We start from the raw sequence: 26,611 nt of genomic DNA on the forward strand, positions 1-26,611 counted from the left end.
AAGGAATAAAATCAAAGACTCCTGTCGCTCTTAAATCTATTGTCTACTGTTTAGCAGGAGTGGAGCCGGTGGAGGTTTGCCCGGTGCCGCAGCGCTCATGTCAGTGGAGGGATCTGGGGGTTTCTCTGTGAATTTCACATTCCCGTGGCAGCGTGCTAGGTGCTTGCTCAGATTTGAAGTTTAATTTTTCGCTGTAGAAAAAAGTTTTCTTTCCACACAGAGTGTACAGCGGACGCTAATGTTTTTATCAGCTTTTACAGACTCAAACTTGTAATGTCAGTACTTCAATGCTTTAAATGTTGCACGGTTGTACTTTCTCCCACACTCCATATTATGCATTGTTGTTCTACACATTTCTGTTGCTACCACAGCGTCGCACGCTTGTACGTCATTGTCATGAGACACTGACAAACAAAATCACAGTTTAGTAACGCAGTAACGCAGCGTGCTTATGGGAAAGTAACAGTAAGCTAATTACTTTTTTTGCAATAGTAATCCCTTACTTGCAGCATTTTATATATATATATTTGAAAAAATGACTGGTCAAATTCAATCAGAGTTAGATTTATATGCAAATAAATCCATTAATGCACTCGACATAAATCTGGACAAAAACAGTCAAGCTTTAAAATTTCAGAATTTCATATCAGAAACGTTGGTACAGGCATGCATCCATTCAGTCATTCTACTTTTTTTATTCTTATTTTTTTGTGTGTGTGGCAAAAAAAATGTTCTTTTAGATTGTTGTTTCAGATATGAGTAAGCTTTTCTTCACACAGCAGTAAAAGCCCCATAATGTATTCATCCTCATTGTTGGCAGAAACGACCTGCATGTTAATGGAAGTAAATTTGGCAGATTGTAGGTTTTATGCCTAATTTGAGCCTTCTGATGAAACCCTGTTGTTAATGGGTTTCTGGGTCAATGTGTGTCTTCTGTTTTTGTATCTTTGTTTGCATGTGTCTTTGTGTGTCTGTCCAGGTGCGTAATCAACTCCTCATTCATTTGATGGGTCACACTTTTCTGTATGTGTCCGTGAGGGGTGGGAGTGCACTCTCCACGTGAAATAGTGAATATGTAATGAAAACAGGAGTATGCCATTCAGTCCCCACAGCTGCCTGGCTTGATGAGTCATCGGGTAAACAATAATAAATATGATACAACAAACTGTTATAAGAACAGCATGCTCGTTCAGTGAGAAAAATGCTCGCTATGCATACATTTACAACCCTGCTCACAGTAAAGTTCATGTTCTGATGTAAAGCAAATTTAATTGAAATTCAAAATGAGATTGATTACTTGGTTTCAACATTAAAACAGTGTTGCCTTCATACTATTTTCTACTAAATTAAGGCATATAATTAAGGTATTTTAGCTCTTAGGTCTGGGCTTGCCTGCTATCAGCAGACGTGATTCCTTTACTTCTGTCCTCCAGGTCCTTGAAGTGATGCTGATGTGAATGCGTTGCTGTGTGACAAGCTGAGTCTGGAAGACATGAGGGAATACTCAGGGCATTGAAGTGTGTGTGTGTGCGTGTGTGTGTGTGTGTGTGTGTGTGTGTGTGTGGCATGTGAAGAGATGCGAGATGACGAGAGCGTGCAGGCTGCATGCTACAGTACACCAACAGCATGGGGAACAAGAATAGCCTCAGCACACTCGTAGGTTGTAGTTGAGGCTGATGGATGTGCACATGGTGGTAGTGCGCGTGAGCCCCCCCCCCCCCCCCCCCCCCTTCACTAGTGATGTCAGCCCATGTACACCATGCTAAAACTGGCAGTGCATATGAGCCCATCCCCCTTCTAAATGGCTTGCTTTATTGTTGGAGCTACTTTGGGGTGTTTTTGCTACTTTGTCTGTTTACACAAACTGAACATGCACATTGGAAACAAATATATATATATATATATATATATATATATATATATATATATATATATATATATATTTTTAAGTTATTATACATTGCATTTCATCAGTCTGCTCCTCCTGTCATAAACATGCAGGCATCCACCATTGCAGGATTACCCATAATCGTCCATGGAAGTCTGTCTTACTTGATTCCACTACAATCCCTTGTGGTAAAGGAAAAAATAAGGACAAACCTACATTAACACACACACATGCTTGCTCTCTGTCTCTTGCACACACACATAATTGGCTTGTTAATGCTGTTTATTTACTTAACCTTCACAGAGCTGACAACTTTCTCAGTGAACTGATTTTCAGCGCGTCACCATTATAAACCTACAGGCATGTGTATCGATGCAGAAAACATGCATGCCAAATGCATGCTGCAAAAACCTCTACATGCATCAAACCTGTATCATAAAACAACGGTCTTGCCACACACAAGTGATGTTGTGCTGAACTCGAAAGCTTTGATCGATAGCATATCGACTGCTGCCGCTGTATTATATGTCATCTGTGTCACCCTTGAATCAAATGCCAGTCAATGTTTATTAGGCTGCACACCACCAGAGACACAACACCCTTGTAATGAGCTTATCCTCTAAACTGAACAGCTGCTTGACATTGGTGGTGTTCAGTACAGAGCGACTTAATTGAGAAGATGATACTGTTGGATAAACACACAGCTTGGAAGACAAAAAAGCAGAAATTGACCTGTTCCTGAGCACGTGCAACAAATTACAAAGTCAGCTTAATGAACGATCTGTGCTAACACGTCGTTTTTTCATCACTCTCTCTGTGAAACGATAAATACCTGCCATCTTGCAGACCACACACATGCACACATGCTCTGTCAGTGTGATGTGTGGTAGAGAAAAAATTTAGTCTGTCTAAACAGAATGTGTCACGGGTGAGAGAAAAAGAAATGGGCAAGTGGAAGACAGATGCAAGTCAAGAATTGGCAGCTCGTGGCTTTTTTTGGAACTTTCAGGAGCAGCATATTCCCAGAAAGTAATCCTGGGAATGCTTTTTTTCTGGATCAGCTGCTAACTGACTCAACCGACTCGTCCTGTCCCTCCCACTGCATCCTTTCATCCCTTGTACAACACACATGAGCAAGCCTAAACCTTAATCACATTAACTAGCTGGGCAGCTGCTGGTGCTTTTTTTCCCCTCTTCTGTGACGTATAAAACCAGCTGCAGGGTGTAAAAGGGTTGAAGGAGCGGGTGGGGTTGAGATTATATGATGAGGTCATCATCTCCTGTGATTTATGGTTTCAGCACGTGATGGGTGGGACGCTGGCTTCTGCGCAAATGCTCCAGCTGATCTTTGAAGACTGACCATGGGAAAATGAGATTAAAAGTATTAATTGAAAAATATTATCCTATAAATCTGGGCCAGTATCATGTAATTCTACAATGCTGGTACTAAATTTAAGCTTGTTGCTGCCTCTTTTATCACCTCACATCTTTCATACTTAAGTGCGGGCCGATATGTGATCTTACATTGATTTAGTTTGGCTTTTTTCATTGATTTTACAGCTCAGCAGTGGTTACTAATCTTCCAGAGTGATGCCTTTGTCAATCTGATTATCAGGATTAATGTTTAAGTGTGTGAGACTGATATATGGTGACCGATTGCAGCATGGTACAGCTTTACACTGTGATTTTTAAGCCATGTCTTAGCATCTGACCTTCCTCTGTTCTGTTTCTTTTAGGTGTTTTCTTTTAGAGCCACAGCCAGTTTAAACTTTTCACTGATATATCTGTTCTTTGGTTTTTTTTCTTATTGTTCACTCTGATAATGTGGCTTACCGCTAATCCAAGAATCTCTCTGAAACAAGAGTTTAAATCGTCCGATTGTGGCTGTAATATTTGTTTTTAGGTTAAGCTGTGGCTCCTTTTCTCGGAAATGGCATTACTGAAAATCATTTCTGAGTAACCGCCTGACTTTGTGTTCTCTCTACAGGGCTGGAATTGATGATGTGGAGACAGATGTGGTAGAAATCGAAGCGAAGCTCGATAAGGTATGAATCCTTCTAACATGTGGACTGTGCTTCTCATTAAAAGATAAAGTCAGCTAATCCATAAGGGAAAAAAAACACATGTCCATTTCTTTCAGTGGTTAGAACACTTTAAACAGGACATTAGTGGAATTCATTGGCTTTGTTTGAATGCTAAACGCCACCAGATGGGGAGGTTTTCTATGAGTAGTACTTTAGAGTCTACGCTGTAATCAGTTTTCTGTATCACCGTCTTTCTCGCTCTGCATGTCTGCAGTTCACACACTTGTTATTTAAATGTCAGAGCTATTTAAATAATGAAAATGCTGCAGACAGTTAATTAAATGCAGTGGGTTCATGCACCGAACAAGAGGCTGCCCGTTTACAGGGAGAAAAGACTGATTAATGCCAGCGAGGTTGCAAGTAGTAGAAAAGGCTCACATAGTGCCATTTATTACATTAGTGTGCGCTGAATTTTCCTTTTTTATACAACAATTTATGAGACATGAATTAAAGCACTTTACTTTATTCCATCTCATTTGTTGCTGTTGCCTCACAACAAGAAGGTCCTGGGTTTGAATCCTCCTGCTGGCTGGGGCCTTTCTGTTTGGATTTTGCATGTTGTCTCCATGTCTGCCTGGGTACTCGCCGGGTACTTTGACTTGTCCCCACATACCAAAGACGTGCTTGGATTAGGTTAACTGGAGATTCTAAATTAGCTGTAGGTGTGAGCGTGAACGTGTCCAGGCTGTCACAGGGTGCCTACAAAGATGGGCTCCAGTCCCCCTGTGACTATGAATTGGTCAAGCAGAAGAAAATGGATGGATGGATCAATCTGCCCTGAAGTGCAATTTGCTTGAACACAGGAGGTGTTAATTTTAAAGCTGCCATAGAGACCAAAACTAGGAGGTATATTTATTTTATACATATATTACAGTTCATACTCATGCAGCATTTCATAGTACTATCAGTCAGGTAGCTATATTTGTTTGGCAGAATGAGCCCAGCAAGCATACACTATTTGGACAAAAGTACTGGGCCGCACCTCTTAATCTCTGAATTCAGATGTTTTCGGTTCTATTGCCACATGTGTCTAAAATCAATCAGCTAGCCAATGAAAGAATGGGATGTTCACTGTATTTGAGTGTGGTACTGTAATAGGAGGCAACCACTGGAACAAGTCAATTTTAAAGTATTTTCCCTCCTTGATATCCCACAATCAGCTGTAAGTGGTATTACTTGCAAAGTTGATCTCTTTAGGAATGACAGACACTCAAAAAAGTGGCAGAACACATCAACTTACAGGGTAGGGCCACCGAGCGTGAGGCATAAAAGGTGCCAGCTCTCTTTTGACTCGAGATCTGCAGAGTTCAAACCTCCTCTGGCATCAACATTAGCACAAACACTGATGTTAATACCAAACAGGTATCAGTACTTTTCTCCACATAGTATATAACAGAATAATTTAGAAAAAGAAGCTTAAGGTAACTCCATAAGTGTAGTCTTTCGCATCAGCATCACTGTGATCAGGCTCTGTTCTCTTTGGTATTAGTGAGAGGTTAAAGGTTTAAAGGCAAATGGAACGACTGGAATAAATTTTATAGCTGTATCAAACCTAATTAGCTACAGAGATAACTCTGGATGGACCGGATGACTGTCTTGAGGAAGTGAGCTGAAAGGCTTCTTCAGATAAACTAATAGACGTGGAAGTCAAAGAGAATTTAGAGTGGGAGATAGTGTTACTGCAGCTTCTTTCTTCTTCTCTCTGAAGGTGAATCTGAGACAGTTCTTCAAACATCAAACAGCCTAACAAACCTCAGTGTGAACACCTAAGTTTGTTTAAATAATAAAGTGCTTATTTAGATGGTTTGGACTTACTTAATATTAAAGTTCATCATTAAGGAGTCATGTGAATAGAGCCCCTCACTCTCTACACATATAAACATTCCTGCCACCAACTGATAATGCAGGACCTTATGAACTTTGAACTTTGAACTATGAACTCCAGTTCAGCCTCACTGAAAACTGAAAAGCGTCAGAGGAGATAGATTTCCACCAGGGAGGTTTGTTCTGTTCAGCAGGAGTCCTCCACCTGCCCTGAAGCTGCCTGTGGTGACAGCAAAGGCTTTCAGGACAGGACACGGACATGACGGATGAAAGCTGAATCTCTCTGACAAGTGTGAAAACATTTAGTGCTGTCCGTCGGCTAACTGGAATACTGAAATGTTGCTGTTATTGAGAGAACACTAACAGTACTCAGAACCATTTCTAATTAGTTAAAATATTAAAATTCACATTCTTCACCTCGTTGCTCAGCGATTCTGCAGTTACGCTGCAAATATACTGTTATTGTTTTGGTCAATTAACACAGCAAGGTCTGTCGTGTGGCACCAGATGTGGCATTTTGGCTCCAACCCATTTATTATATCCAGACACACAGCTTGTCCCTCTAATGGCCATCCTCAGACCCCTGGGGGGTTCAGGCCTGCACTCAATGAGATCACATTCCCTACATCAACCAATTTGTTGACATATATGTTGTCAGACCAGCCTGGGAGGAGCAGCAGCATCGTGCTTCTTTGGATTTTCTACAGATTCCTAAAAATGCTGTTAAAATTTGGACTGCATTATGCATCTTAGAAAACATACTGTGTGAACATGAGTGTGAACATTTGGCAACTGATGCTTTTGATCCCAGCAGCCCGTTTTAGCAGCGTTCACGCGGCTGCAGCCCTTACTGCCAGCCACCCAGTAAACCACAGTCACATACAGACAACCTTGGGAACGCTTGCACCAAATGTGATAATTAAACGTTTACTACACTCTCTCTTAACCCCCAACCCCACCCCTTGCCAGCAGACACACACACACACACACGTTGTGTTTCGGCATAAGTGCATTGGTAATGACAGTGTAACTTTCTGCACCTTATCATATTACTTGCAAAACGGGAAAACAGTCACAGTGAAAGTCATGATGTGGCATTTAAAGGCATACATACTTTTACTGTCTGCGCTTGTTAATTTACATTTATGTTTAGAATTTCAGTTTACCCTGACATGACTTTGGCTGCATACTATATTATACAATATACTATATTATTAAATTCTCAGTGTTGTGTATTGACTCCCAAAGCTTTTTAATACCTAAAGTCTGCTTATCAAGGTGCCTTGGCTCTGAGGTTAGTCACATTTCTATGAAATTTGGTACTTGAATGCATTTGTCTTTGGAGATTCCCCTTCTAGTGCCAACTTAAACTTTAGTAAAAACATCCATAAAAACATTAACGAGGAGTAAGTTTGCTAATTGCATCTGTCTTTATATTGCTTGCATTAAGCTTTTTTTTTTTGCAACAATGTATATTTCAGATATTTCACAAGAAAATGTTTATTGCTTATTTTTTTCAGCAGTAGATTTAAATTGTCTCCAATTCGGTTATAATGCTTAGCAAAAAGGTGATCCAGCCATAAATAAACATTAACAATTTTTTTCCTTGAGGCACCTCAGAACGCCATGATGACCTCTTCATGCTGTGTAATGCCATCAAGTGTGTTTTGCAAGAGCTTGCACTCTACTTTTGGAAAATATTGCAGTCACGCAACCTTGCATCTGTCAGTAGAGTTGCACAACACAGAGCTAATTAGCAAGTGTTTGAAATTTCCTCTATTTATTATGTACCAAGTTTTGAGTAAGTTGGTGTGTGGGATTTGGGACGCCGCTTTAATTATAGTTGTGCAATACAGTCAGTGGCCTTTGATCATCTTCTTCATTTCCATCTTTTCATTTGCTCATTTAGTTACTTTCTTAATAAATACATGCTTCTCAGTTGGATTCCTGACACAGCAGCTTCAGTAAGGCCTGCGCTGGCCTCCAAAATTAATATTATTCCACATTCGAGCGTCCTCTCACATTCAGCATGTGAGCAAAAGATTCTTATAGGCTTTGTTTGATTTACGTCATCATTTTGACTATTAATATCCTCACATCTCATTGTGTAAAAAGTCTTTAAATAGACAGTGTTCTTGTTTTTGGGGCATTAAAGTGATGTTTTTACACCTCCCATTAGTTGGTGAAGCTATGCAGCGGGATGATCGAGGCCGGCAGGGCCTATGTCAGCGCTAACAAGCTCTTTGTTAACGGCATCAGAGACCTGTCCCAGCAGTGCAAGAAAGAGGAGATGATATCGGTGAGTAGAAGCAAGGATATTTTCAACACTGAGTTCAGATTCACTGAGTAATATTTGAGTGCCAGGTTCTTAGCAACTGACTCCTCTGTCTTTGACTTGGACGTTCCTGCATGCATTCCTCCAGTTGTTGTGTGCATGGAAGAGGTGACCTGATTTGAACAGGAGATGTTTACACTAAAACTTTACATGCCTGCAAGCATATAGACCTGAAACTGACTTTATAGTTTTTTTAGGAAGGCATTTGGTCTCTGTTTCCTGTGTAATGTGTACTCATGTATAGATAAGTTGAGAAAATCTTGTTATGTGAGAAAGATTTTGAGGTTCATATGGAAATCCATGCTTACACTGTGCACTCTACATCACAGGAATGCCTTGAAAAGTGTGGCGAAAGCCTCCAAGAGATGGTCAATTACCACACGGTAAGACACATCTGCACACACACGCGCACAGACACACTGTATGTTGTAGCCACAGGTGAGAGGTTGAGGTACAGCCCAGGTCTTCTGACATATTAACATCTTTCAGGCATGCAGTCCTCCTGGGCCTCCGTGCACAACCCTTACACACACACACAACACTTCAACTGTGAAATCACTCAATGACTTTGAATCTGTCCACACTGGCCAGTGATCATGTGTGTGTCTGATTCAAACCACATGCTGGACCAGATGTGTATTGCAGGTTAATGCATAAACACACACATGCACACTCACACACTCACAGGTTTTCCCCACATGACTCCAGAGTGATTTCTCCTCATGACTAAGTGTGATCTCGAAATTTCTCACTCTATGAAAGGTTTCTCACACTGCTGAGATGATGATGCAGGTTTAAAAAGCCCAAGGCAGAAAGAGATATTACAGCACTTTAAAGTAATCAGCAGTAATCATTAGGACATGACAATATAAGACAGTGTGTAATATTCTGAGATGTTCACTCAAGTCCATGTTTATGCGTTATGCACGCATGCATGACAAAATTAGGAACAAAGGAGAGTATTGACAATGAAGGGAAGTGGGGGAAGAAAATAAACACAGAATAAAAAAGGAAGTGACAAAGAGACACAAATGTAAAAGATCTGAAGCTTTCTGTTTTTTATTCCACAGAGTGTGAGTTACCCCTTAGATAAATCTTCTTCAATTGCATGGTTCTGTTATGATCTCCAACTTCACCTTTTTAAAATCAAATCAAATCTTTGCTTATTACATAGGATCCATTAGCCACATCAGACCAATAATTTCCTTTTTTTATAGACGCGGTGTACTCTTTTCCTTTCTATCCATTACACGTTATGTAATGTCTGCAGTCCTTGCTTATATTACATAGAGCACCAATTTTAAGAACGCTGTTTCTTTTCCGCTGCTCTTTCACACCATCTCAGTGCATCCTCTGTGAAGCCTTTTTTCTTGCTTTCCCTTCATTCACCCTTCTACAAGAGTGTTTGTTTAGCAGATTTTATGAATAAACAAGGGAAGGAAAAAATAAAGGATGAAGTCCTTTGCTAACTTATACTTCCCTGCATCTTATCTACTAACATAGTCCCACGGTTTGCTGTGCCGTCACCCTCATGGAGAAGCTTCAATTCCCTGAAATATGAGAAGAGGACCAACATCCATCTCTCTTACACATCCATCATGATGAGGATGATGTGAGGAAGAGTTATGAGAAAGAGAATCAAGGAGATGTGTTAGCCTAATAAAAAGCAGCCTTAGTGTCTTTACTTAACCAATCAGTGCCTGTTCCTAAGGCTTTTCAGCTGTCGAGCATAAACAAGGGCATTCAAAAGAAAAACTGATCTCTCAGTAAATTATATAACCAAATGTGTTTACATTCAAACATGGATCAGTCTCAGCAACAGATTAGGAAGCTTAAAAAAGTGAAACTGAGCAGATTTCTTTTTTTCTTTTTTTTTCTTGTCGTTTGAGTACCTATTGACAGCATTGTGCGATTTTCTATACTGTGATATATTTCTGTTGATGATCACTGTTCTTATTTGGCCACAAGCAAAAAAGAGCTTTGGCTTTCCATGAGTATATCCATGAGTGCTGACATTATGTAGGTTGGGCTGGGTCGAGCCCAAGGCATTATAATCAAGTGCAGGCCTGAGTGGAACATTTGGATTAGTTTCTATCAGATGTACGGAAATTGTTTTGGGTTTCATTTCTTTTCCATGAAACTTCAGATAGCTTACACCCCGTTTTGGTCACTATTTTGCTCAACACAATTCAGTGTTGTGTCAGTGCAGTCTGATTACACATCATTTATTAAAAATTTTCTCAGGTAGTTTTCCCTTTTCAGCATTTTAATGATGAATGCATGGTAGTACCTCCAAACAATCCCTGGTTCTGTCAAGGGCAGGAGACACAAATCCCCTTTGGGATTGCTTCAGAAAGGGCATCCGGTGTACATCCGGACAAATCAAACATGCGCCCCCCGCAGTGATGACCTCTTGTTAATAAGGGAGCAGGTGAAAGTAGCTTTCTTAATCATGAATCCACGGTGAGATATGTGTGAAAGGATTATACTTCATTTTATTGGGATTATGGGTTATTTCCTCACAATTTCTTAATGATTTATTTTAAATTGTTTATTAGTCACAGAGGGGAACTAGAGGATAATAGATTAATTTCAGTTTAGTTAGTTGAGCTGAGTTTAAGGTAAATATTCTCAAAATATCTCGTCATTCTTTATGCTTGTTATGTTAATTATATATAACAAATGTAATACTTTTATACATTATCTGCTGACTAAAATAATGTAGTCATTTAATTGTGGCTATTTCTTGTTGCACTAATTAAACATTGATTGAAGTGTTTCCAGTGAAAGGAGACATGGGAGGAGTTGCAAAGTCTTTCCTCCTTATTTTAAGAATCCATTGCACAATACTTAAAAGACAGGCTCTGTGGGAAGTTCACACATGCTTATGAAGGAATAAAGCATTCCAACGCTCGACGTTGTCCACTTCAAATTTCCACACTGAGTGTGCTCTACATTTGCAGAATGACAAGCCACCTCAAGCAAAAAATCTGAGTCTCATCCGCCGTGTGTTATCAGGCCCTGCAGAGATGTCATGTGGTCGGAGGCTTACATGTACACTAAGCCCATAATCCTCAATGTGTATGCTTGCAAACTAGGGATTGCTATAGAAAGTTTAATCCATAGGATACCAAAAGTGATTGTTGTGTTCACTGTCCGCATGTGTGTGATTATAAAGCAATCACAATTACTGTAAGTCTCTGCGTGAGCTTGTGTGCACGTGTGTTGCACAAAGATGAATCAACAAGGCACACGGCCTTAATATAGTCTAGGATAATATCAACAATATAAAAATTGAAACAAACTCACTTCCTATGGTCGAGAGAAGAGTTGGTTACAATGCATGAGAAGTGGAGGGAAAAGAGGATGAGACAGTCAGGAAAGGGAAACCCATACTTAACAGGAAGTAAAATGTGGGCTCAAATATTGCTAAAAACCTACTGAGGCGGTAGCTGAGTGTGTTCACGTGTGTGCTCGCTTTTCTCATTTCCTTCAGCTCCTCTCTGCTTGTGGCTGAAGCCGTTAAAGTAATCACATGAAAGGGATCATAATGCCATCTTGTGCCCAGATCGGAGAACTACAGATTTTCAGACATATTCATTGCTTGCTCTTTAACTGCTGTGCACTGTATCTCACATGATATCTCTTCCTTCCGTCTGCTCGCAGATTTTGTTTGACCAGGCTCAGAGGTCCATCAAACAGCAGCTTCACACCTTCATTAAAGAGTGAGTATCACATCACATTTGAGTAGATTTAAGCACTTAAGAGAGGTGAGGACAAGTGAACAAGATGTTAAACCACTAGCTATATGAAAACTAGATGGCACAATGTCTGTTTTTATAAGTAACTTCATGTTTTAAGATTTCTATCTAGTCCCCTAATTGTTGTGTTAAGTGTGCATTTTTGTACTCACAAGCAGAAATCTCCCAGTAATAACAGAAATTAAGAATTTCGATCTCACCGTTTCTGATGTGGCAAAAAAATCGGTGAATTCTTACCTTTGTGCTTCATGGTGCTTGCACCAGGGATATACGGAAGTTCAAGGATACCAAGAAGCAGTTTGATCGAGTGCGTGAGGATATGGAGCTGGCGCAGGTGAAGAACGCGCAGGCACCCAGGAACAAGGTGCATGAGGCGGAGGAGGCGACGCAGGCTCTCATCCTCAGCCGCAAAGCTTTTCGGCACCTGGCCCTGGACTACGTGCTACAGGTGAGGCACACGGAACACTCTACTTGTTATTACTAGTGTTTTCCAATAGGTGGCACTGTGAGTCAACTTCTGTTGAACCCATGCACGGACTCTTGATCTGCTCTCAGGTCTCTCCTGTACATCTCAAACATGAAGTCTAAAATGTATAATTTTCCTTTTCTCTTCATTTCTGGCAGATTAATGTGCTTCAAGCCAAGAAGAAGTTTGAAATCCTGGATGCAGTGAGTGACTCGGATCCATCTGTATCGTCACATAATTATACATATACAGCATATATGTATGCCTGTGCAAGGTGTTTTAACTTTGTCATTTGACTTCCTTTGTCTGCTACAGATGCTGTCATTCATGCGAGCCCAGTATACTTTGTTCCAACAAGGCTTTAACATCTTGGATGAGATTGACCCCTATATGAAAAAACTGGCTGCACAGGTAAACAAAACAAGCAAACCCAAAACATAATAAAGAAACCATACCATGTGGTTTCTAGTTTCATTATCCTTTAATTTTACAAACATATTTTATTTTTCACTCACTGCTCCTGCTGCATATGTGATCTTGTCTTCTATGCAGCTAGATCAGCTGGTCATTGACTCGGCCGTGGAGAAGAGGGAGCTGGAGCACAAACACGCCCTCATCCAGCAGAGAGTGAGACACCATCACCCCAACAATCACACAACCCCCTTTGAGCACGCACTTGGCAGCAGTGGGAGGGAAAAACCTATTTTTAATAGGAACTAGAAGCAGGCTCAGGGATCACAATCTGAATCCCCTCGTTGATGTTCTTCCTTCATCATCATAATAATGTTGGTCCAGCAACACCACGAATAACCTAAATTCAGCTAAGAACCAATATATCTTCATAATATATTTATTCTACTGTATAAATTAATAAAGAAAACACCTGAAATACTCACCATGAAATGTTTCTCGTTCCAGAAGAGAGTTTTGTATGAACAGATTTATATAAATTTCCACATTGCAAAGCTATGACATCATAAACATTATTGGTCAGCTGCACTGTTGATCCTGGACCAGCATCGTTATGATGAAGTAGGAGCAACAGGGATATTAGATACACCGACTCAGGGACAAGCAGCCATCCACCGAGACCGCTTGAGGGTGATGAGACAAAAAACAAACTACTGGAGAGAGATCATTCGTAATGATGCTAATAGATCAGAATACAAAATAAACAGATGGCGTGGAGGCTCTACATCATCTGTATTTTCATAAATACTAAAGCTTAGCCTTTTCACGACTATTTCCAGCTTCTCTTTTTGCAGTCACTGCACAGGTCTGTGCAGATTCTCCTGTAGTAGCATAGGAGGCCTTGCACTGATAGTGAAATCTGAAATGCTCATCAGATATTGTCTATGCTGACCAGAATGTTAGATATGTTTCCTTAAAGGTTGCTGAAAGGAATTTCTTTTTGTCATTTAGCATGTCAGTCACCTCCTAATTCAGGAGAAGTTCAGTAAAACACCGGAGTTAAAAGTGGTATGTAACTGGCAGCATTAAAATAACAAAGCGAATCAGATCTTACAGAGACCACAGATGCCTTCATGAGGAAAACAAAGCCTTGAACTATTTATGTTTGTTTAGTAAATGCCACTGTCCTGTTTACTGTCTAAGGTTTGCGAGACACTGATAGACGGCATTCTGCGTTTTGCATTCAGGGTTACAGTAAGAACAAGTCCCCTAAACATGCATGGCTCACTCCGCTTGAAGAAAAGCAACTCTTTAACCATCCCCATCCCCCCAGTAGCCACACACATGCACAGATGCATAAGAAAAATCATCCATCTGTTGCCAGAAGAAATGCCAAAAGCATGCCTGTTTTTCTGCCAGAGGCCCTTCCCTCCGATCAATTTAGTTGCCCAGGGAAGGCATCCTGCCAGACTCGACAAACAGCTTTGTGCATGGATTAATGACCTTTCAGCAACTCGTCCTTTTTAATCCATAAAACGTGCATTTAATTGTGCCACTGGGCTTCATTTCTGATGGTTTTAGAAAAATAATGCTTCACGTGTAACATGCTGTAGTTCTTTTAATCAGGAACAGCTGTTTTATGTGTGTATTTTTCAGGAGCTCTCTGATGTCGTTCGCTTGTGACACCATCAGTTGCACATATTTATTCTTATTTAGTTTGTTCTGGTGAAATTAACGCAGTCATGTTCCTCCTCTAATGCATTTCTTCCCCCTCTCTCACTCTCTCTCTTCACTGTGTCCTTGCTTGGCCTCTTCCTCACAGACTCTGATGCAGGTGAGTTTGTTTTTTGTTTTTTTTCTCTCTCTCTCTGTACCTTAACCTTGGCTTACTGGTTAAAATGAACCACATGTATGTTAGATTTTTTTTTATTTGGGTTTTAAAAGAAAAAAGTGTGTGGAACATTGCAGTAATGGACGGTTCAAGAAACACAGACCTGCTTTGCAATTGTTAGCCCGTATTTTGACCTGGCCTGTTTGGCTCTAGGTGTCAGGTTTCTTGTGTCGACTGGTATAGGTTTTCAGCTGATCCTTGAAGTTTGTACTCTAGCTCTCAAGGACACATTGTCTGGAAATTAAAAATAAAATGAAAGTAATCTCACTTTCCTGAAAACCTGTAAATTGTCCTGCCCCAGAAGATCTTTGTCTACCAGTCATTGTGTATGTGTAGCAGTGGTAGTAGTTGTTTCACTAGCTCGACTGATGCATAAATCAGTGTGCCTTTTTGTAAGCATAAAGCGAGACTGTGTTTGCGTGGGAGAGACATTAACATCAGTATTTGTCTGAAGGCGCTGACGCGTGTCACACCGATGTGCCCTTCTTGAAATTTCTAGCACAGACTTGCTCTTAAACAGTTTTTATAAGAGTGTAAGACTCTAAAATAAGTCACCAAAACAACACAGATTATTATATTCAATTGTTAAATAAATCATTACAGTCTGTGTGTAAAAATATCGAAGCAGGGGTGGTGATGATCTGATGATCAAACATCTGTCTATCACCAACAAAGTGCCAGTGCCAGCACTGTTTTTTTGTTTTTTGGAGCCAGCTCTGCCTTTTTGGTGTCTTTGCAGAACCAATCCTCATTCTGACAGGTCAGAAAACCAAAAGTTACAACTGCCAGTTTACAGCCAAAGTCAACAGATGGCATTAAGATGCACAGCCGGGTCTTGAATGTAAGGGCAAGCAATGGAAATAGATTACAAAAAGATGAAGAGAGGAAAAAAAGTGAAAGATCCAGACAGCAGGGCGAGACAGATGACGGAGGCCGTCTCTCTCAAAGAGGGAAAAACTCAAAGCTCTTTCAAATCAGATGTCTGGTCTTTCTCAGGAAGTGCTTTTATCAAGAAAAAGACCTGAAGTAACATGAAGACAGAAAAAGCATCACTGCATCAAGAGATTAAAGAGAAAACGCTGCCACGAGCCATTTAAAAAAAATTTTTCCACTGAACACTGTCTGTTGTTTCTGATATTCCTTCCATATGCAAATGTAGTAGTGTGGGAAGGGGCGCTATGAGACGGCAGAAGCTGTGAATTATAGATGCAATGCATTCTTTATTAAGAGTAACTTCAGCACTCAGGGTAAAAATAAGACCAATTCATGGAAGTAGTTAAGCCCGCCTGCTTTATTTGCAGAGAAGTTAATAAGGGATGAGCACAGATAAATATATTAGTGTAGGGTTATCTGAAAGGGGCATTGTTGGCATTAGGATGAAGCAGAAACAGTAATCAGGTGATGACTGAGAAACCATTTTAGCCATTGCATACTTACACAGTGGGTTCTTCTTCTTTACCTCGCGCTTCTTTGATTGCCCCGGCGGCTCCCTCCCCATCTCAGCCCGTCCTCCTGCACAGATCACACGCTCCCTCGCGCCTTTCTTTCACAGCAGCTCTTTTTTGTATGTGTGCAGAACATCATTGTGGCTCCCTGGGGAACCAGGGCCTCAACTCTCTGCTCCTTCATTGTCACCACTTTTAACTGCACAACATTTTTAAATCAAGCAAACGCAAATACACCAGAAAAAAACTACGGTGTTAATACTAAACATTTCCTTAACCGCCTTTATCAATAAATTGCCCAAACTATATCCATATTGCTTTGATTACACGCATGTTTGCTTGCAGCGTATTAGGATGAGGTATTTTTTCGTAATAGTTTTCTGTTGACTGGTGACAACTGCCGAGGTGTCCCTGAGGTGTTGTTTCAGCTCAGTGTGCGTTGCGTGTCCGTGGTGTGATGGGTTATTACATAACATGAAGTGACATGAAGATGATTGCCTGGAATGTTATTCACTATATGCAAATTATCACATGCAGTTTACCTCCAATACCTCCAAATGTATGGAAATGTTTCAACATGTCTTACATAGCCTTACTGGTATGTTGCCAAAATTGCATGTTCAGGGTCTCTTTTGTTGTGCAGCCTCCTGTTCCTTTAGACTACTTGTGCACTGCATTCTTGAACAGTCCTGGCTAATTGAAGGTTGTAAGACAGGAGGGGACATAAATATTTGTATAAAGATACGAATTATTCTGTGTGTTAGAATTAAGGGCTTCCTTTTGACTCATAACAGCTTGGACTTGTGACAGCTGCAGTGCTTCCAAACAAAAAGTGCTTTTAGGGGGAAAAAAGAGCTGTGTTGTTATTGTTATTACACATCTTCAGTTTGTATAGCGACTGCTCAGGCTTGGCACCTTTAAAATCTTTTTTTGTAGGAATTGTTGTTAGACAGGTGCCGTTCTGCTCCAGTGGGTGCCTTATTAGAGGGCGTTACCTGGAATTCACTATATGCAAATACTTGTATTTGTAATATACATATACATATGTATATTATGGAACTGGTTCAACATGTCTCATACAGCCTCACTGATATGTTTTGGGCCCACTGTTTGACTCAGTGCCATTATGCAGCTCACTGCGTCTTTGGGCTACTTGTGCGCTACGTCCTTGCATATTACCCATTATCCTCAGCACATTTCCTGTTGTTTTATGATTTAAAACTAAATGCAAAAGCTGATGAATGAGCTCTTTTTAGTCTTCAAAGAGACACGTGGAGTACCGTACAAAGTCTGACCAGCACAGGCCCATGGGCTCAGTGTCCTCCTAAGTCATGCTGGGTGCCACAATTGCTACAGAATCACTAAACTACTGTGAATCAGATAATAAAACTACTGTGAATGTAATAATAAAACTGAGCTTGCACTGCAATAACTTATCAGTGATTCAATTCAGTTTATACTGTAAGGTAAAAACCCTAAAATATTAGAAAGAACAATCACACATTCCCCATGAGCAAGTACTTGGCGACCTTGGGAAGGAAAAGCTCCCTTTTAGCAGGAAGAAATCACCAATGGAACCACAGGAGCAGGGACTGGTTGGGTGTGAGAGGAAAGAGAAGAGCACAGAGGGAGGCAGCACAAAAGGCAAACTACTGGAGAGTCAGAGTTTAAGAATTGCTAATGATTAAATGCAGTAGTGAAAAGACAGAGTGACCAAGTGCATCATGGGAAGCCCCCAGCAGCAGAAGCTTATGTGTGTTTAAGTTTTTCATTACTAAATTGTATCAATTAGTGTAACTTATAATTGAAGCGAATCAGTAGAATTCAGCTGCGGGGCTCACAGTGACTTAATTGGGCAGTTTGGCTCAGTGGCGCTATGCAGCCTCCAGCGCCTTTGGGCTAGTCGCTGCATTCTTGCGCGGTCCCGGCTGATTTAAGGTGGGAAGAGGGTGCTCCGGGCTGGTGTTTGGGGAGCAATAATGTCAGCTTGATTAAGCAGGAAAAAGTTTTAGAGCTGCAGACAGATGGAAAGCTGACTCCCACAGAAGACGCTCGGGCGGGGGTGAAAGGGCAGCCTTAAATCGCGGGTGGGGCGGGGATGAGGTATGGCTACGTTTAGGGCCTCACATGCAGCAGGAAAATGAAACGTTTGATCTTCAGCAGGCGCTGCAGGGGTCACCCCCGCGGGGCGCGAGGACACGGTGACAGCTGTATGCTAATGTGCGCCCGCGCCGGGTCCACGCGGCCGGAGGAGCGGCACGAGCGTGTCGCTGTTCCTCTTTGACAGTGTGTGTCTGGACTCCCGTGAGGAGCACATTTGTCTCCTTTATCGTCATTTATTTATGAATTTAAGCTTTTATTTTCCTGTCGACATCGTAATGCTGCTGGATGTCAGTGTGATAAAGATGAAGATACTTGGCATGCTGAGCTACACACTGGTGAGCTTTTATTTATTTAACCTGAAGTTTTGATGAGAGCTTCTGTTCGACTCTTGTACGCTGTGTTCCCTTTTCCATTGGTGAACAGACAACAGGTTTAAAAGTTTAAAATGCAACAATTAGCTGCATGAGGGAAAACTGGAGTTAAGGGAAATGCGAACACGGGTGTTCCTCCAAATGTTCTTCTGTCTTTTTTTTCTATAAAGTTGGTGCAAAAACGCCCAGTTGGAGAGCCTACAACTAGCCTACTGCTCTCCAGCAAATGTTGCGCATAAGTGGCTCTTGAATCACTTGGAAATACCTCCAGGTTCTGGTGGAGAACCAAGCTGTTGTACCGCGTCACATCATGTTTTTGCTTTCTAGGGCCTGCATGTTTTGGAAGAATTGTTTCTGAAGAATTTTGTGTTATTATAGTACCTCCGTGTCACATGGCAGTTCACCTACTTATCTTATGTCTGGATCCGTTCGTTTCAGTGAATGGGAGCAGGGCCGTGCAGAGAGGTTTAAAGGGGCGGGTGCTCAAAGTTAAAAAGGGGCACATTGAACCAGGCTGAATAACAACAACACACATTCATCAAGAATCTAATATGGGCAACAAGGCAAAGCAAACATAGCCGATGTTTTACCTGATGGGTACAACGTTGCTGTTGAGGGGTTGCTGCTGATAGTGCTGGAGGGCAGGGCTGTGTTGATCTGAGACTGTAGACATTAAAAAGTCCATAGGAGAGATGGTAGCTGATTAAACAAGTGTCATGAGATAATAACAAAATGTAAAGATTGGTGACAGCGCTTGGAACCATAAGGCAACAAAAAACTGTGAGAAATAAACTCTGCTCTGCCTGTGAATCACTCTTTGCTTCTCTTCTTCCTTCCATCCCATCATTTCATACATATCTCTCCACTTGCTGTCTATCTGAGAACAAGGCACAACTTGCTATTGCAATAAACTATAATCTAATTATCCACACCTAACAACTCCAGCACTTAATCTATAATAAAATGAGGACAGAAAAATGTTATAGCCCTGCCTTTAGTAGCCTCACACAGCTCCTACTGTTTCCTCCTCATGTCCTTACCAGCCATGTCTGGACAATGTTATATCATTAGTAATAATTTAAAAAAAAACCCATCTAAATAAAACAAACACATGCACGCACACACAGTGACATTTTAGACCTTCTTTAGAATACTGTGTATACTATGGGCATCACTGTGCTGATCCAGAATCCTTACATTATTATTTATTACTAGAGCTACAATAATAAAGCAATGAGGAGGGGGGAAGTAATAAATATGAAATAATGTATTTATGATTCCATTTGTTTCACTATCCACTCTGTGCAGGGGCAAAGCTTATTACATTTTTAAACTGTAGAGATACAATCATTTTACTGCAGTAAAATCCAAATTTTGTCTTATTTAAAATATAAATCTAATATAATCTGCTTCCTAATGTATGTTCTTTAAAATACAGCATGTGTTTTTTAATATATTCTAATTATAATAATGCATAATTATGTGGACATGCATATTAGATCGTTTTTTAGTGAAATATAATCCCTCCAGAAAGGCAGGAAAAGCCCGGAAACTTACTTTAAAACTAAATATGTTCCCTAAAATGGTGACAGAGCTACAGACCCATGACAGCCTTACACAGGTAGCCAGCAGCTATGACCAGCACTACTTGTGCAGTTAATAAAAGGACAGGTACTGTTCGTCGCGCTGTTGCACACACAGCACGCTCGTTTGTTTCAACTTACCAACGTGTACGTAATAAGCTAATACTCCTGGGTGCTATACACTACAGTGTACGCTGTACACCTACTTACTGGTTTTGTCGCATCAGTCTGTGTCTCTGAGTTAACTTGTGTTTCTCCTACAGCTCCGGACCGCAAAAAATGCGCGTGCTCTTTGTGAGCTTGTTCCCGGCTCGTAACCAGCGCGTTCTGCCGTCAAGGGCGATCATTGGTTAAATGTGTTCACGTGACTGATGCAAGCCAGATCCTTTTATTTAGCAAAACTGTGATTAATAGTTAAATATTATTGTTGAGGGGCACAGACAGGACTCCGCACACACACACACATTAAATAATAATAATAATAATAGTTTTTTTTTAAAGTTGCCTCAACAAAAGGGCACTTTGGGCACCCATCAGGAAAGGGGCGGGTGCTCAAGCCCCTCTAGCCCCCCCCTCTGCACGTGCCTGAATGGGAGGTGACTTTGTGGCAAGGAATCAGTGAAAAGGCTTTTATGCTTTTAACAAAGCTAAAGGAAAGTGGAAAATTACAGGGTTTCCCTGAGTAGAAAGTTTGTGTGCCTACTAGTGTGCCATATGTTTAGTACTCCCTCAGATCAAAGTGTCACCTAAGATAAGCAAACCTGAGCCTCAGCTCTCATTTCACAATCTGTGTGCTTTTGTTCTTCACTTTGCTGACCAGGTGGCATCTGACTTTAGAGACCCTTCTTGGCTAATCTTAGATATACAAATAGGTACAAAAGGTTTAGCTGAATGGTCAAGAAATCCTGACACAATCTTTAAATGTAAACTAATTGTGTTGTAGAGAGGACACTGATTATTGAGGAGGCACAGCTATTGTATGAGCTCCCGATAAGGTTACCCAGACATTTGTTGTGGACTTTACACTGATTGTTTCACACAAATAATTACTTCATATGTTCTCTTCGCAGGATTTTTCCTATGATGACCCTAAGCTGGAATTCAATGTGGATGCACCCAATGGTGTGGTTATGGAGGGCTACCTCTTTAAGAGGGCCAGCAATGCATTCAAGACCTGGAATAGGTAAACTGGAAAGTTACGATATATAACAAAATAGAATCGAGGTTAGCTCACAAATCAGCCATAACCTGTTCATATGGAAAATACACTAATGTGACAAGATGGGGGTAAAAAGCTCATCTTTCCAACTTTATTGCCTGTGAGCTCTCAGATTTCTATGTAGAATAACTGAAGAAGGAATGTGCTTTGTTGAGCTCTACTAAGTTAGTTGATTTCATTCCATTGGTTCAGTACTGAAAGTAGACTTCAGCATTTGAGTCAGCCTATCTCTGTCACTCTAACAGTCTGATTTCATACCTTCAACCCCCTCCAGGCGGTGGTTTTCTATACAAAACAGCCAGCTGGTCTACCAAAAGAAACTCAAGGTACAGTCTAATTTTGTAAATGTAAATCTACCGTTTTGGGGTCCTTATGCTAAGATTCTGTCACCACTCTAGCTAACCTACACAGTTTAGAGTTCTGAATTCTATTTGCCACCATTTGTATAATAGCAGGTCAACCAATGTCTTGTCTTTCCTGTCGATCCTGTCACTAAGCTTTGTGTTTTTTGGCACTCCCCTTTTTCAATGGCAGGATTCTTTGACAGTGGTTGTTGAGGATTTGAGGTTGTGCTCAGTCAAACCATGTGAAGATAATGAGAGGCGGTTCTGCTTTGAGGTGGTTTCACCCACTAAGTAAGTGTGTGTATTATTCACTCCAGAATAAGCTCAACTTTATTTTTTATTTTTTTTCAGATTGGGACAGACTTAAGCTAAAATATTAAACAGATCAAGATGTTTATAACTAGTTTTTCTAAACCTTTAGGAGCTGCATGCTGCAGGCTGAGTCCGAGAAGCTGAGGCAGGCATGGATCCAGGCCGTCCAGGCAAGCATCGCTTCTGCTTACAAGGACATCACCGACAACTATTACATCGAGGTGAAAACAAACACATAACCACTTACAATAACACTTACACAATCCTGTAATGCAAGCCTTTATTTTTCCTTAAATTTTATCAAGTCTCCATCGCTAACTTGTAACTCCATCTTCACAGCGATTGGACCGGACTGCCTCACCCTCCACCAGCAGCATTGACTCCGCCAGTGAACCCAGAGAGAGAGGAGAGAGGGCTGATAAGGGAGTTCGGGGAGGAGGAGAGAGCCTCCTCCAGCGGGTGCAGAGCCTGCCAGGCAATGAGCTGTGCAGTGACTGTGGCCAAACGGCTCCCTGCTGGGCCTCTATCAACCTGGGAGTGCTGCTCTGCATTGAGTGCTCAGGGATCCACAGGTGACTGTACACTAAAGGCTGCAGTTATTGTGCAACAATCACACAGACCCTGTGGACTGTAAATCTTTTAAAGACCCCGAAATACGTGATGTAGGAGGCAGTCAAAATTAACAAGAAGTGAGCCATTTATTTTGGCTGACTTCCAACAGGTGAAGCCACAAAGGGGAGCTCACGCAAGCAAACAAGCTGAATACACAGACAGCATGACAAAGAACATAGATGAGACTAAGGCTATAAGTAAACAGAAATTCAAACATATAATGAAGGTCTAAAAAGAAATTAGGAGCTCAGAAGTATACTAACACAATCTAAATGATAGTCATCAAAACAAGACCAAAACCCATGATAGTCATGACAGATTGACCCCATCCTCATTCCCCTGCTAGGTTGCATTCACACAGCCCTCAATAACCTTATGCAGAGCATTACATTCATAACTTTTTTCTAGTTTGTGACTACATTGTAGAAGTGGTGACACACTTCTGCTCACATATTTATTTGATTACTTAACTTGTTATTGAGGAAGCGTTGGGCATGGGTGACAATCATACCACATGCATACGTGGTCAAATCAAACTGAATGCCTGCAGTGAACAAACCAGGCAAACAAACTGGACTTTAAACCTGCTTTGTCAGTTTGTTTTCTCTGTTGTCTCTGGTGAGTTTTTCCTGATTGCCTAACCTTTAAAATGCAACTGTCCTAGTTTAGTAAGGCTATTTACAAAAAAAGATGTTCCTTTCCAGAGAAGAGAACAATACATCACATATCTGTGTGACTGACATTTGCCCTGCTTCTGCTTGTTTTTAACACATGCCTGTTTAATCATCTGCATTCAAGCATCCCGTTACATTCACGTTCACACAAGTGTATCAGTTCTTTTTTGATATGTCAAACTTTCCATCATGTAGGCTTATCAGTCAAAACTGTATCCATAAAAAGGCTGGCTGCACTAGAATTAAAATTAAATAAATGTATATGTAATATTAATAAGAAAAAAAGCACAAATCTATGGTTTTTCATACTGGATTTGTCACGTTTGTGTATATTTTAAGTAATAAGACAATACTGTTTTTACTCCAGGGTCTTATGAGCATAGCTTCAGACATCTGCCGCCCCAGGCAGTTTAAATAAAAGTAGCAAAAGTAAGATTGTGCTAAGATCTTCCGGTTGGATAAAAACTATTTTTAAACTCTCTTTTTCTTGTTTCTTTCAGGAGTTTAGGGGTCCATTTCTCTAAAGTGCGTTCACTGACGTTAGACTCGTGGGAGCCAGAATTACTTAAGGTGCGCCTTCTTAACGCTTTGCCTACAGCTCATCTTCTCTCTGCCATGTTTTTCCCCCCAGCAGAGTTACATGTCTTATTCCTTTAGTTCATTGCTAATGCAATTTTAATTAGCCCTTTTAAAAAAATGTTCACTTTCTGTGTTGTCTCTCTCATCTTATATTTAGCTGATGTGTGAATTGGGGAATACTGTGATCAACCAGATTTATGAGGGATCCTGTGAAGAACTCGGAGCAAAAAAACCAGGCCCCTCCAGTTCAAGGTCAGTTTCTATCCAGCGTAATTTTTCCAAGACTCTAAAGATACCTTTTACCTTCTTTCTTATGGTCATTTACCTCCAGACAGGAGAAAGAGGCCTGGATCAAATCTAAATACGTTGAGAAACGCTTCCTGAAGAAGATGAGTGGCAGTGAAGCGCTCGTGCAAGGTGAAAGGAAGTCCCGCCCTTGGACAGTGAAGAAATGCCAGCGACACAGCAGCTCTGTTCGGGCACCCAACAAGGCTCGTAGGAAATATCACCGATATGAACCTGGCAGCGCCTCGCCGGCAAACCTCTCAGCAGGTCAGTGTGGGGACTTGTGATGTGGTGATCGAACCAAACACACTGTGAAGCCCAGACTGAGCTCTTGTTCTGATCTTTTATTCTCCTGCAGCAGCTGCAGCAAAGTTTCGCCGGGACTCACTGTTCTGTCCAGATGAGTTGGACTCATTATTTTCCTACTTTGACACTGGCTCCGGTCCTCGCAGTAAGTCCTCTACACAATGTGTTGATACAGATACAGTGCATTGTTATTGTAGACATTAGAGAAGATTTTAGGTAAAGGCTCCACAGTGAAACAAAATAACTCAGAAACTGAAGTTCTTATAGCAGTTTTCCACATATTTGTGATTTCCTGAGCAATCCAACCGATAACGTGTCTTTATGTAATGCAGTTTGTGCTAAGTAATGATTAACGTGTCCGTGGCTTGGCAATGCTTGGCCCTGCAGGTCTCAGTAGCGACAGCGGCCTGGGAGGAAGTACTGACGGGAGCACAGACGTCCTGGCCTTTGGCTCAGTGGTGGACAGTGTAACAGAGGAAGGTACGTGTGCTTGTGGGCTGTGTGCCACCAGTGTAACTAGCTACAATTTAAATTAAATCGTGTTACATGTACTTCTATTGTCGCTCATTCTCATGTTAAATTATTCACACACAGAAGAGGAATCAGAGGAGTCCTCCAGTGGTGAGGTGGAAATTGAACAGGAAGTATCCTCAGACCCTGAAGACCCAAGAGAACTCCACCCTGGCGCACTCCTATACCGATCCTCCCGACTCCACAACTTGCCGCTCATGGCGGAGGCTTTGGCACACGGTGCTGACGTACACGCCGCTTGCGAGGAAGAGGAGGGAAAAACACCTCTCATTCAGGCTGTGATAGGGGTGAGACACTCTGTGATAAACATGTGTGGGTGTTTTGGTTTGGATAAAGTGATGTGGATGTAAATGAATAATTTCATTTATTAAATTTAGTTTATCTGTTTAATTGTTAAGTGACTTCAGACCAGTGCCCTTGATGTTAAATGTCATGAAGGTGCTGGAGAAACTGGTTCTTGCCGGCTTTGCTTGCAGGTGACACATGCTCTCCACCCTTTTAAGCCAGTTTCTGTTTAGGGTGGATATCTACATGCTGCTGCATGTCTCTCCCACCTGGATGGTATGGATGGTACTATTGGCATTATGAGAGAATTGTGGGGTTTGGAGGGGGGGGGGTTCCCCTCCACATTTTTAATACCATCCAACCACTTCTAAGTGAGAAGCTGCTCAGAATGGGTGTCATCACTTCTACTGTTCTGAGTGGCTTCAGTTTGCACAGCTGATGTGGTGGTTAGTAATACTCAGGCATCACAGGGGACAGTCCTGTCTCCATTCCTGTTAACTTTGTTCGCCGCAGGTTTCTAGTACAACAGTGAAACATGCCACATGCAGGAGCTTTCTGACACTGCAGTAGTTCTGCATCTTCTTTAAATTAACCTCATTTTTTCACTTTTTTATTTGTGTTGTTTTTGTTTTTTATCACTGTTGGGTGTGTGTGTATATATAGTGCAAACTTTCTATCTCACAATATAAGACCCTCACTATGCGGCAGTGGCACTTTTACTATGTTGTGTATTTATTATAGATTGTGCTTTTATTGTAATTTTTTTTATCCTGCTGCTGTAACACAATAATTTCTCTGTTGGGATAAAGAAAATCTTTTTATCTGGACTGTCTACATTTAAAAAAAAACATCTGCAGTCATAAACGATTAAAAACAAGAAAGACTCTCCACGTAAATGTATCGTCTGCCATTATAAACACTGTAGACTTGAAATTCTTCATCTGTCTCTTTGTTAGGGCTCCTTGATAGCTTGTGAGTTCTTGCTACAGAATGGGGCCGATGTGAACCAGAGGGACATGAGAGGCAGAGGCCCACTGCACCATGCAACCGACCTGGGGCACACTGGGTAAGAGAGACACAGAAGTAATAAGTTGTGTCTGATAATCATTGTGTTCTAGCCTGTGTATAATGTCATGAAATGTGGAAATTATTAGGTAAAAGCTACTTTCAGCTGCTCCCTTTCCACAAAGTGGTTACCACAGCAGGTGGCTCCCCGTGTTTGAGTTTTGCACCAGACGTAGTCCCAAAGGGGATTTATGTCTCCAGCTAGAATTGAACCAGCAGCCTTTTCTCTTGCCAGGC

At 41.1% G+C, this 26,611-nt stretch overlaps 1 protein-coding gene across 2 annotated transcripts in view; it reads left to right on the forward strand.

Moving 5' to 3' along the window:
• The window catches only part of LOC146518823 (arf-GAP with coiled-coil, ANK repeat and PH domain-containing protein 3-like), a 56,684-nt gene that overhangs the window by 22,878 nt on the left and 7,195 nt on the right, over nt 1-26,611 (forward strand). The window contains exons 2-22 of one of the 2 annotated variants that reach the window (XM_085160324.1): nt 3,876-3,933; nt 7,976-8,095; nt 8,461-8,514; nt 11,798-11,856; nt 12,157-12,340; nt 12,517-12,561; nt 12,674-12,769; nt 12,911-12,985; nt 14,592-14,603; nt 21,233-21,345; nt 21,656-21,707; nt 21,916-22,016; nt 22,147-22,258; nt 22,377-22,609; nt 23,824-23,893; nt 24,060-24,154; nt 24,234-24,454; nt 24,549-24,638; nt 24,881-24,973; nt 25,088-25,311; nt 26,266-26,375. In XM_085160324.1, the coding sequence (XP_085016450.1) occupies nt 3,876-3,933; nt 7,976-8,095; nt 8,461-8,514; nt 11,798-11,856; nt 12,157-12,340; nt 12,517-12,561; nt 12,674-12,769; nt 12,911-12,985; nt 14,592-14,603; nt 21,233-21,345; nt 21,656-21,707; nt 21,916-22,016; nt 22,147-22,258; nt 22,377-22,609; nt 23,824-23,893; nt 24,060-24,154; nt 24,234-24,454; nt 24,549-24,638; nt 24,881-24,973; nt 25,088-25,311; nt 26,266-26,375 (2,217 nt within the window). Of the gene's footprint in view, nt 1-3,875; nt 3,934-7,975; nt 8,096-8,460; nt 8,515-11,797; nt 11,857-12,156; nt 12,341-12,516; nt 12,562-12,673; nt 12,770-12,910; nt 12,986-14,591; nt 14,604-21,232; nt 21,346-21,655; nt 21,708-21,915; nt 22,017-22,146; nt 22,259-22,376; nt 22,610-23,823; nt 23,894-24,059; nt 24,155-24,233; nt 24,455-24,545; nt 24,639-24,880; nt 24,974-25,087; nt 25,312-26,265; nt 26,376-26,611 lie in introns of both variants that reach the window. The other variant, XM_085160323.1, reaches the window with a different exon arrangement.

The sequence above is a fragment of the Neolamprologus multifasciatus genome, chromosome 5 (genome assembly GCF_963576455.1).
Source record: "Neolamprologus multifasciatus chromosome 5, fNeoMul1.2, whole genome shotgun sequence".
NCBI lineage: Eukaryota > Metazoa > Chordata > Actinopteri > Cichliformes > Cichlidae > Neolamprologus > Neolamprologus multifasciatus.